This window comes from Urocitellus parryii, chromosome 7, assembly GCF_045843805.1.
Source record: "Urocitellus parryii isolate mUroPar1 chromosome 7, mUroPar1.hap1, whole genome shotgun sequence".
In the NCBI taxonomy this organism is placed as follows: Eukaryota; Metazoa; Chordata; class Mammalia; order Rodentia; family Sciuridae; genus Urocitellus; species Urocitellus parryii.
Window position 1 is genome coordinate 119,876,115 of NC_135537.1, and position 13,240 is coordinate 119,889,354.

The window sequence follows — 13,240 nt, forward strand, 5'->3', positions numbered from 1 at the left end:
TCATTCAGATCACCAGAGCTTTGAGGGAAACTGAAACACACATTCCTCCAAGAAGATCAGGATAAATAAAAGGCTACATGACCTCAGAGGAAACAAAATTGATAACTTAAGGAGCAGAAAAGAATATTTAAAAGTTCAATTTAATATCCTCAGATACTTAAAGGTAGACTCTAGACTTAAGTCATGAAGAGAAAGAAAGAAATTCTGGAATGACAGCTGTGTAGCATGATAGAAAAAGTCTAGAAATCAGTGTATACAAATGAAAACAAGGAACCAAAGGGTCCTGAGATGTTTAAGGAAGAAAAATGGATTGACAGGTAATGGTTTGTTTAAACCCCAGATGATATTAGTAAGATGATGAAGGCATGTGCTACTTCTATCAGTAAGAGAAAAAGGCTATTAGAAATGCCAGAGAAATAAATAAAAAGCTGTACAAGAAAAGTCCTTTCCTGCAGGCTGGGGTTGTGGCTCGTGGTAGAGCACTTGCCTGGCATGTGTGAGGCACTGGGTTGGATTCTCAGCACTGCATATAAGTCAATCAATCAATTAATTAATTAAAGGCCCTCAACAACTAATAAAAACATTTTTAAAAATTCAAAATAAAGTCCTATCCTAAATAGTAAACAAACTAAAATATGACCAACTGATGAAAACAAGAAAAAAATCATCAATTTAATCTTTTGCTCATAAAGTTCTCTTTCCACAGTTGAAGAGTTTTGGTAACTATTTGGATAGCATTTCCTTCTCATGTGTTGCAAGAACCATCACTTGGATATGCGAATTATCATATTTATAAGAATCATATTGTTATTAATGTTGGTTTTTTCAGATGATCCCTAAAACATTAAAACATACAAGTATAATGTAAGACATAATTCAAAGATTATAACCATCACAAAATAAAAACAAGAATATAGTAGCACAACATTGTGATTGAGACCAGGAACTCTGGAGCCAGGTCCCTGGGTTTAAATCCCAGCCAATTAATTACTTCCTTGAACTAGGGTCCCTCTTCCTCATCTATAAATATAAGGATTCCATGAGTTACTATGTGTAATTTAGATTAGTGCCCATCTCATAACTTGTGGCTGGTTGTTAAATAGCTTGTGGAATTTGGAAGGCAAATGAGAAGAGATATGGAAAGAAACATAATGACAAAATATTCCTCATCTTACAATTCAGGGAGTCAAGATGCAGCATCTATAAAGTTGATAGATCAAGAAAAAGAAGCCTATGTTTATTATTTAAAGTCATAAAAGTAACCACTAAGAGAACTAAGAAAAACCATAATGTAAAGGGAGATGCTGTGGAAAATGAGCTATATTCCTCATCTTTCTCAACAGAGTCAGTCTATAGTTATTGGGTAAAGGTATTAAGAAATGTAGGTCCAAAGGTCTGGTAACAATGATCAGAAAATGATTAAGTGGGATGGCTCAGGGGAACAGACTAAAAAGAGAGGACACAAGTTTACTCTCACTTTTGTAAACTTCTGAACTAGGTGAATATATTATGTGTTCCTTAGTAAGCTTTTATATTAATATGGTTTCGAGAAAGGGGCTGGGGATATAGCTCAGTTGGTAGTGTGCTTTCCTTGCATGCACAAGGCCCCAGGTTCAATCCCCAGTACCACAGGGGGGAAAAAAGAGATGGTTTTAAGAATATATATAAATTAAAATCTATGGGGGGGGGGAAACTACTGAGTCCTGGCTTTCATTCCCACAAAAATAATTAATCAGTTAATTAAAATAATATGAATAATTTGTTACAGATGCAATTGACAGAAAACTGAAAATCTTCTGGTTATACAGACTTCATACCAGTGGATAAGTAAAACAATCCCATTAAATCCTAAACTGATGCACAGGCCAAGGATATAAACCATTAAAAGAAAAACAACTAGTTAACATAAATATAGGCAACCTCACTGACAAACATTAAGACAAAATGCCCACTTTCATATATCAAGTTACTAAATATTTTTAAATAAATTGAATTGTATTCTTCATTTTCAGATTGTTCACTGCTAATGTGTAGAAATTCAACAGAAGAGTGTGTATTGATCTTATATCTTACAACTTTGCTGAAATCATTTATTAACTCTAGTAGTTTAAGGTGTGTGTGAGTCTTCTATATAAAAGATCATGTCATTTGCAAATGAGGATAATTTTACTTTTTTTTTCCTAATCTTTTTTTTCCTTTCCAATCTGGATGTTTTTAATTTTTTTTTTCTTGCCTCATTTTCCAAGCTAAAATCTCCAGCACAATGATCATTAGATTTTTAAAATATTTAGATTCATGTCTTTAATCATCTTGCTGTCTCTTGTCTTATGTTCCTGAATACTGTGTCTATACCAGCCTCCTACTCTCTCTCCCTGGAATTCCCACACATATATAATGATCTACACCATTCATACATTCTATCTCTCTACACACCTTTGTTTTATTCTGAGGAATGTCTCTACATCTATCTTCAAGTTCACTATTGATTCTTTTTAGCTGTGACTAACCAGCTATTTTTCATATCCAATATTAGATTTCAATGACTTTATTTTCTAATTCTCAAAGTTCTACTTGGTTCTTTTGCAAATATTGTTTTTTTTTTGTTTCAATTCTTTCTTTTATGTCTAATTATTTGGAACATAATAATTTTCTAGTCTCTTTCTTACTACTACATCATTATCTCAAAATCTGAACTCGAGTTTTCCTGTTTTATCTGTTAACTCTTGCTTTTGTCTTTTTTTTATAATTTTATTGTGAACTCACCATTAAGAAAGCTTGCTTTCCCCTGGGAATAATGAAGAATTATTACCTTCCTGTCTCTCTGTGACAAAACAGAAAGTAGGGGGTGGGTGCCAGGAGCTGGGGCTGGGGACGAGAGGTGGGGAGCTTGATGGTGGATGCATAGTTTCCACACTGCGACATGAAAAGTCCGTAAATGGTCACATAATAGTGTGAGTGTAATTAACATGATGAGATGTACATTTAACAATTAAGATAATATTTTATGTTAGATATATTTTACCACAATTAAAAATAAAAATGTAAAGAAATGGGAAGTGTGTAACAGAGCAGATAGAAAAATAGATCTAAAGACAAAATTAGTAGATGTCTCCTGTTTATCAAATAGCTCTATTATCACCATTTAAAATCAGAAATAGCAGGGCATGGTGGTGCATGCCTGTAATCCTAGCAACTGGGGAGGTAAGAGGATCATGATGTTCAAAGCTAGCCTCACAAACTTAGCAAGGCCCTACATGATTTCATGAGTCTCTGTCTCAAAATAAAAAATAAAAAGGGATGGGTATGTGACCTCAGTGGTTAAGTGCTCCTGAGTTCAATCCCCAGTACCAAAATACATACACACATACATATGTACAGAAACAAAATCAAAGCCCTCCCCTGATAACCACATGTCCCAACTCTGACAACCAAGGTTAACATTTATGCAGAACTGTCTACCCGAGGAGCCTCTCCCTATTCCTTTACCTGCCTTGAAAGTCATTCATTCAAATCTGGCTGTACCTCTTCATTGCTCCATGAGGTCCCTAATGGCCTTACCCCTAAACCCAGTGGATGTTCTCCAACCTCCCACTACACTACATCCCAGTCTCCCTCAGCCGGCTCCTCTGTCTCTTTGCTGAGTTTCCTTCTGTTCCTGCCCTCTCCATGTTGGGCTGGCTCCTGACACTCTTCATTTTTATTCCCAGCTGATCACATGAATACCCATTAAAATTTGTTTCACTTTTAAGATTAAAGAAAAACACAAGGAAACAAAAACGATCTGTAGTCCAACTGCCCAGAGAGCCTCTTACTCTTTTTAAAAACAAGAAGCAGCTGCTCACACCTGTAATCCCAGTGACTGGGCCGGTCAGCATGGGACAGGTTGCTGAAACGGAGGTTCACAAGTTCAAGCCAAGACTCAGCAACTTAACAAGACCCTGTCTCACAATAAAAAATAAAAAAGATTGGGTATTTGGCTCCTCTGGGTTCAAGCACCAGCACGCACACACACACACAAAAAAAGAAACAGACAAAACAAGGGAGTTTCCCAGTTTCCCATGTCTGTATGGGGTGGGAATATCAAAAAAGCATCAGAAGAGGCATTACTCTGCACAGCTGTGTGATTCTTCTCACTCCCTGCCTTGCATGCCACAACCAAACTCTGATGCTGGCTTTGACATTCTGCCTCCCTACAGACCCAATTCCTCCACTTTTCTTCTCCTTTACCTGGACCATTCTAGCAGCCTCTTCTGTCCTTTCTACTCCCACCTACTATTCTTACCCCAAAGCCAGCTTCTACACAGGCGAAGAATGGTTGTTCCTTGACCTGGGACCACAGGCCCTGTGTGCTCCCTCCAACTTTCTCTCAATAACCCTCAATAAGCCCTCAGCAATGCCAGGTACAGTTCCATCATGGGGCCTTGGCTCAGGCTGCACAGTTGACTCCCACCTGTGGGCTCCCTAGGCCAGCTTCTGTCATCCTTCATGTCCCAGCTTAAACAGTGACACACAGAGACCCTCCCTCACTACCTGATCTAAAAGGCATCTGCCTCTGTTTTCATGCATCTCAGACCATTTTTTTTCTTTTTTATGGTGCATATCATACATATATGATATTTGCAATGCTCATATTTGTCTTTATTTATTTACTTATTTTCTTCTTTATCTCTGTCTCCTCTCTGAGCCACAGCTACAAGAAAACAAAAGCTGTCCCCATCTCACTCACCATCCTATTCCAGCACTAACTCCATATTGGTTGAATGTATATGCCAGGTATCATGTTAAGTATCATATGCAGTATCTCATTCAATCTTCACCTGAAAAGTAGGTATTTCCCCCCGTTTTATATAGGAGGAGACTAAATGTCAGGAAGGTTCAGTAAGGAGCCCATACCTTATAGTCAGGGAATGCTATGGCTAGGACTCAACTCCATGTGTCTGGTCCCCAATCCATCCATACTGTCTCCATAATGCAATATTCTCTCTCTCTCTCTCTCTCTCTCTCTCTCTCTCTCTCTCTCTCTCTCTCTCAAAGCAATGATGACGTCTCACCCCGTAAGGTCTTACCATATAGGCTGCAGAGGCTAGTTCATAAATGACAGCCTGGGCTCCAAGCTCAGTCACATTAATCAGCCCTGAAAGGTTGACACATGCAGAAGACATTCAAAACTTCAATTAAAACAAGCATTTTCCCTAGAAAACTAGGACACATTTTAATTTGAGAGAAGCCAACCATGCCCCAGAAGCATCATTTGAAGGTAGAATTCACTGTCAGATTGTTCCGAAAAGAACCCCAGACATCTTTTCCTGGGGAAGTTGCCAAGATTTCCGGCAGTTAAGATTGACACATTCATTTTACAAGCCCCTGCTCCACCAGGGAATAAAACATCGGGTTCAAAGTAGAAAAGGCTCCTAGGGTTGCGGGTCATTCTCAGGAGATGTGGGGTCACAGTGTGGGAGGGGAAGGCAGAAGGGCAAACTCTATGCATAGCTGATAGGATCACTACCGTGTACCACTGGGCACAACCTGCTCTGTTACCTTGTCCTCTATTTGATCTATCGTGTTACTAGTGATCCGATGGCTAAAATGAATACCAACGGCTCAAATCATCACAATTCAGTAAACATGCAGGTCATAGCTAAAACAGAGCCAAATCAATGACTCTGCATTTGTTAAGTCTTAAAAATTTGGCTGGAAGTCAGGTGAGATAGTGCACATCAGTACTCAGCAGGCCAAGGCAGGAGGATGGCTTGAGGCCAGGAGTTCAAGGTCAGCCTAGGCAACATAGAGAGACTTCAACAACAACAAAATAGCCAGACGCTTAGGAAAAGTCAAATGAGACACAAGGCAGGCCGAGTCGGGAGATCTGGGTTGGAGGTTTTGTTTTCCCACTCCATGACTCTTGGCAAACCCCTTGCCAGCCGCCTCCTTTTCCTTATTTACAAAATATAGGGTGGGTCAGTAGTGCTACAGTCCCATCCAATCCAAATTTGGTTGGTGAAAAGTTTATGCCTGTATTAAAAACCTCCACGAGAGCCTGATAAGATGGTGCAGGATGGAGAAGCAACACTTTAGTTTCTAGAAAAGCTTTGGAGATGTGACTCGCCAGGCTGGGCCTAGGTGTCCACTGGACTGCTGACAGACCTGCGAGGAAGGTTCCGACCTCGAAGGTCCACCACTCGATGCACAGCATGAACATACTGGGAATAGCCAAGTGGATGTAGGCACCCCACTCCTGGAAGCACTCCCTCGTCCAACCTGCAGATCAGGGAACAAAACAGATATTCATTGTATTCTCTGATAATAACCATTCTATTCAGATACCGGCCTCTTCCACATAGTCAGAGGCTGTAAGTAGCTTCTGAGTAGTCTCCAGCAAAACATAAAGATGTCAAAGAGGACCAGGGTTTAAGATGGCAGGCACTAAACTGTCAATGTTTAGTGAGGCTAAAGTATGCTTATGCCCTATCATGTCATGAGCCATCCACAGGCTGTGTGTGTGAGCTAGGTGCATTTGAGTTATATGAGGGGCGTTGCATGCTGATTGGGGTGTGCAACACAGTGTGCACACCCTGTGCACTCTACTTGTGATCCCACGCAGCACCTGAGATGGGTGTGGCTTGCCAAGATGTCAGTCAATCTGCTGACCACAAGACATCACCAAGCAAGACTCCACCTTTCAGAATCCTATCTCCTGCCTTAATTTGGTGAAGAACATTCCATTGAAGCTCCTTTGTGTGTCCCCGCTATAAAATAAGGAGATCCCGAGTGCACGCTCTCTTTCTAGCACTGTCCTGCATGGAAGCTGACCCCTTAAAGTCGCAGAGCTGTCCTGCCGTAGAGCTGAGAAACTCATGTCTGTGTTTTGTGTGATTTCTTTGCTGTTTTCTTAGGTCAAAACAGCCAGATCCTTTGAACCCAGCTCATCTCATCAGCCCAGCCAGCTGGTGGGACTATCACCCATACGTGCCACTCCTGGTTATAAATGGCAAAGAAAGTTTTGTGGTACTCCATAAAAAATGTAGGCTACACATTGTGCAGACTGTGGCCGTGGAGTGTGAGAGACAACAAGGAGACCATCAAGAGAGAACTAGAGAGGTAAAATTCAATACATGCACACTATGGTTGAGAGCAAAACACTGCATACATATATGTACATATTTATATATTTGTGTGTGTGTGTGTGTGTGAGAGAGAGAGAGAGAGAGAGAGAGAGAGAGAGAGAGAATATGGATAGATCCCTCTTTTTCTGAGAGGAGGTCCTGAGCACAAGCAGTCCTCCTGTTTCAGCCTCCCAACTAGCTGGGGCTGGGTGCAACACCAGTGCACCCAGTTTTGAGAAGATCTTAAAATATATTGTGCTCACAAGCAATAAAAGTGAAAACAGACAAAAGAGAATGCCCAAATTAAAACTTTCTGTGCATCAAGGTACACAATCAGCAGGATGAAAAGGTAATCCCCAGAATGGGAGAAAATATTTTCAAATCATATACCTCATAAAGATAGCTGGATGTCATAAAATCCATGACTCATAAATAACTTCTGCAACCCAGCAATGAAAAAAAAACCCCAATTTAAAAATGCGCAAAGGATTAGAATAGACATTTCTCCAAAGAAAATATACAAATGAGGGCTGAGGCTGGGGCTCAGTGGTAGAGAGCTTGCCTAGCATGTGTGAGGCCCTGGGTTCGATTCTCAGCACCACATACAAATAAATAAAGGTCCATCAATAACTAATAAAAATATTTTAAAAAAGAAAATACACAAATGGACAAGTACATGAAAGGATGATCAACATCACTAGTAATTAGAGAAGTGCAAATCAAAATGAGTTATTACCTAATACTCATTAGGATGTCTATTATCAAAAAGAAAGGAAGAAAAGAAGGGAGAAAGAGAGGGAAGGAGAAAGGAAGGAAGAAGGAAAGAAAGAAGGAAGGAAGGAACCAAAAACAAAGATTGGCAAAAATGTACAGAAATTGGAACCCTTGTGTACTGTTGGTGGGCATGTTAAAAAGTGTAATAAACTATGGAAGAACAATATGCAGGATTCTCAAAAAATTAAATGAATTAAAATTAATATATAAAATTAATTAATAAAATTAATTAATCAAAAAAACTATAAAATTAATTAATCAAAAAAAATTAATGACCATATAATTCAGTAATTTCACTTTGGGGTAATTTTTGCAATTTTACCCCAAAGAATTGAAATTAATGTCATGAAGGGATATCTGTATACCCATGTTCCTAGCAGCATTTTTCACAATGGCCAAAAGGTGGAAGCAACCCAGATGTCCACTGACTGACTGATGAATGGATAAGGAAATGTAGTTCACACATATAATGGAATAGTATTCATCCTTTAAAAGGAAGGGAATTCTGACATGTACTACAACATGATGAACCCTGTGGACATTATGCTAAATGAAATAAGCCAGTCACCAAAAAAAAAAGATCAATATCATATGATTTCAATTATATAAGGTATCGATCGAGAGTAATCAAATTCATAGAGACAAAAACAGAATGGTGGTTTCCAGGACCTGGGGCACAGGAAGGGAGCCATGGGGAGTTGTTCAATGGGTACAGAGTTTCAGTTTTTCAAGATGAAAATTTTCTAGAGATGGATGGTTCTATTGTTTACCTTAGTGGGAATCTGAGGTGGGTCCTTTGGAAGGTGATTGGGTCCTCAGGGCAGAGCTCTGGTGGATGAATGGACTAATGGGTTGGTGGACACATGGTTTATCTTGGGAGTGGCTTTGTCATAAAAGCAAGCTCTCTCTGGCATTCCTGCTCTGTGCTATCCTGTGATGCCCTCCACCATATTATAATGCAGGAAGAAGGCCCGCACCAGATGCTGAGCAGATGCCAGCACCATGCTCTTGAACTTGCAAGCCTCTGGAACTCTTCACTATGAATCATCCAGTCTATAGTATGCAATTAGAGCAAAAGAAAATGGACCAAAACACATGGTGTTGATGGTTTCACAACAGTGTGAATGGACTTAATTCCACTGATCTGCACACTTAAAAATGGCTAAGTGGTCAATTTTTTTATATATATATTTTACCATAACTAAAAATATAAGCAAAAAGAAAACTGCTAAATCAGAAGTCAACAAACTTACAAACTTTTTCTGTTAAGGGTCATGTGGCAAAGACACGTCACATCACGGGCCAGATGGTCCCTGTCACAACTATTCAGCTCTGCCCTAGAAGCACAAGAGCAGCCACAGGCAATGCATAAAAGATCAGATGTGGCTATGTTCCAATAAAACTGCATTTAGGAAAATAGGCTACAGGCTAGGTTTGGTCCATGGGTTTGCCAACCTCTGTACGAAGTAAAAAAAAAAGTTTAGGTTAAGAAAGAAATCTGAACTATAATATTATCAGGTAAACACAAATGTGTATGCAGATCAAACATGGCACATTTTTCAAAAATATATATTGAAACAAATATCAAACTCAGAGGGAGTGCCTTAGGAGAAGAAAACCGGAACTGACACATGAAGGGAGAAATGTCTTAATGTGGGAGGGACAGAGGAATATGACATTGGTGTCCCATAAATTTGAACATGAGAAACTTAGCACTTTGCAACTGAGGTTCAGAGCAGGAGAGGGAGAGAAGGGGGAGAGGATAAGGCAGCATTAAACACACCAAGGAATTTCTGAAACATAAGATCAAAGAAAGGCACCAAGATCCAACTTGCCAATCACCACATCCAAAAACAATATAGTCTTCTGGGCGGGGGCGGGACATGAGCCTGGAACCCTACCCCATGCCCCAGATTGATGGAAGAACAATACAACAAACTGATAGAAAAGGAGTCGCATAGATGGCTGGTGGCTATGGATGGTGAGAAGGGTAGGGGGGTCAAGGCATTGGCCCTAGTGATCAAAGATTGTCAGGAGCCAGGAAAACACAGTTCCCTATCTGCAAATAAAGACAAGGCAGCCTGCCAGCGCTGGTGTCATGGGCACAAGCAAGCTGACTGACTGTCCTGAGCCATGAACAGAAAGGGTCACCACATATAGAAGAACCTGAAGTACTGTCATAGTGAGGACACCCTGAGCCAAGAGACTGCTCAGGCATAGCCCATTAGACCGGGGCAGGCATAGCCCTTCCACCAATGGTCAGGACACTGCGTACGACTCACCAGGAAGACAGCCCCTTGGAAGATAAGTTCACAAAGAACATCATGAGGAAGCCGGACAAAAATCACAGTTTGAGATAGCAGGCCTCAACCAGACACCGGGCAGTAAGATCAAGGACTGTATCTCAACACATATAAGGAGTCATTATGTGTCGGAAAGAATCTGCCAATTGAATTATAACATTTTAACACATCCATTGAAAAATGAAGTCCGTTTTAGAGATATTAAGATACAAAATATATGAGTCTGAGAGTCAGTAAGTTAGGAGTATAAGAAGTATGTTCCGGGCTGGGGATGTGGCTCAAGCGGTAGCGCGCTCGCCTGGCATGCGTGTGGCCTGGGTTCGATTCTCAGCACCACATACAAACAAAGATGTTGTGTCTGCTGATAAATAATAAATGTTAAAATTCTCTCTCTCTCTCCCTCTCTCACTCTCTCTTTAAAAAAAAAAAAGTTCAACTTTTGTAAACAAATAAGAAATCTCATGAAAGGAAAAACTGACACAAAACCAACAAAGGAGAGATTTCATCCCTAATGAAGTAGAAATACAACCAGAAATAAATTTTAAAATAAGCATTCTTCACATGTTCAGAGGCAAAATATTTTTAAAATAAGGGACAGGTAGATATGAAAACAAACCAAGTAAAAATAAATATGAGAAATAAAAATATAATATGTCCAAATTAAAAATAATAAATGAATCAGAAATTAGATAAGAACAGGACATAAGCATTAGTTAACTATTAACATGGAATATAAGGCTGGGGAGAAGGAAAAAAAAGGTTTGACATCTAGGAAGAGGACAGAGATGAAAAATGCATATTTTAATATGTTATAGTGAGCATTTTGGTTGTCTGGCCAACCACCACGCCTCCTTTTCTTGGAAACTCCTGATTTTCTTTTGGGGCATGAACTTCCTTGGACACCAATACTGAGACACCTACCTTTGGATTTCCAGTTATATGAGCCAGTTAAGTAAACCTTTAATGGTTAAGCTCAGTTGAACTTTTTTTTTTCCTTTTATTATCTATTATTGAATGCATCCTGATATAATATGCATATGAGAAGTTTAAGAACAATCACAACCCCCAATGTAATCATTGATTGAATTAAGAACCATCAGTGGATACTAAGACCTTTGGATGAAAAGTTATTGGAGAACCAATTAGTCAAATGATCTCCACCACCCTACAGATTGTATTCTAGTTTCAAAGGACAAAATGCATATTTCCAGTGGAGAACTCTGGCTGTTACTGCCTCAGCCAAATGATCAAACCCAGTATTATTTGAAATTATATGCCTCCAGGGTGATGCAAGAAGAACTCATCATTCCCTATGTGGTGTACTTGCCCTAAAACTTCAACCTGAATCTACTCATGAGGACTTAAAGTACTTGCCTAGCAAGGTCCTGGGTCCCATCCCCAGGCTGAGAGGAAGGGGAGAAGAAAGAGAAAAGACAGTGAGGAAACAAACTTATAGTTTGTTATATTCACACTATTGTATTTATTTGTAGTGTGAAAATATTTGATTCATTTTATAATCATTATACATTTTGTATGTGTTGTATTTTAAAACTATTTTTAATTATGTACTGCATTTTAAAAACTGTTTTTAAGGTAGCTTAACGCATTTTTAAGACTGATATAGTAGACTTTTAAGATTTTAATTGAATGTTTAAAAGTGATACATTTGAAGTCAATGTTTAAATATTTAGGGAAATCTAAATTGTTAATTCTCGAGTTTTTATTTTTAGCTGTGTGAGTGCTGTGTGAATTTTACAAGAATGCTAATTATTTAAAGAATGTTAAATGGTTAGTAAACAAGTCAAATACACCAACCACTCCAAAAGCTCACTAAAACCAAAGGATCTATTAACCTGGCATAATTAACTGGATTTGCAGAGGATCCTTAAAATATGTATTTGTTTTTCAAGAACTATTTCCATATGACTTTTTTTCCTGTGCCACTGAAATCAAGAACTGGGAGAAGGTAAAAAAGACATAAATTGATCAAGAAGATGAAAATCACCTTTGAACAGTAATTTAATTCATCCCTTCTTACTTAATTATTGGTAATTGGCCATCTCTGAAGAAGCCATTAATCTGTCTCACAGCTGGATGGTTTACTTACAACATAAAATAATTAAACTGGTACCCCCAAAAAGCTGATTTGTAGAGATTCAGAGTAGGTTAGTGGTTGTCCTGGGCTGAGGTGGGGAAATGGTTTGGCTGCATACCATTAAGAAGAAGGTGTTTTGGGTGATAGATGTCCTGAAACTGGATTGTGACAATGGCTATATAACCCTGCAAATTTGCAAAAAATTCACTTTACGTGAGTGAAGTTTATGTATGTAAATTTTGCTTCAGTGTAGCTGTTAAAAAATAAACAGATAATTTTTCTAATTTTGATTGTGAAACATAAATAATCTAAAACAACAACAGAATATGGATGAAGGCTCCTCATGTTCAAATGTGGAGGCTGAGCATAGTGAAGCTGAGAAGTTTCCTAAGCTTTCACTTATCCACATCTGTTTTTTTAATTAATTAATTAATTAATTTTAATTATGTATATATGACAGCAAATTGCATTTTGATTCATTGTGCCCAACTGCAGCATAACTTTTCATTTCTCTGGTTGTACACGATAGTGTCACACCACATGTACAGTCATACATGGACCTAGGGTAATGATGTCCATCTCATTCCACCATCTTTCCTGCCCCCATGCTCCCTCCCTACCCCTTTCTCCCAAATCTGCTTTTAAAAGTGAAAAGAAGACAGCTCAGTGGTGGAGTGCTCACCTGGCATGCATGAGACCCTGGGCTCCATCTCTAGCACTGAAAAACCCGAGGTTTAAGGACCCAAGCTTGTTTTTATTTTATAACAGATTAACTTTGTTTTAAATGAGAGTGTACGAAACTATTCTTGCTGCAAGAACACTCTGATTAGTACCCCTCAGCTGGGTGCAATAGCACTTAACTATAATTCTAGCTACTTAGGAGAATGAAGTAGTAGGACCACAAATTCAAGAACAATCAAAGTAATCCCATCTCAAAATAAAATAAAAAGGGCTAGGGGTGTTGT

The 13,240-nt window shown here is 38.9% G+C and overlaps 1 protein-coding gene across 1 annotated transcript in view; it reads right to left on the reverse strand.

Moving 5' to 3' along the window:
• LOC113175940 (multidrug and toxin extrusion protein 2-like) overlaps nucleotides 1–13,240 on the reverse strand; it is a 50,868-nt gene that overhangs the window by 18,921 nt on the left and 18,707 nt on the right. The window contains exons 9-10 of the mRNA XM_026380321.2: nucleotides 6,145–6,258; nucleotides 5,067–5,134 (exon numbers count right to left, since the gene is read on the reverse strand). Of these exons, the coding sequence (XP_026236106.1) occupies nucleotides 5,067–5,134; nucleotides 6,145–6,258 (182 nt within the window). The remainder of the gene's footprint in view (nucleotides 1–5,066; nucleotides 5,135–6,144; nucleotides 6,259–13,240) is intronic.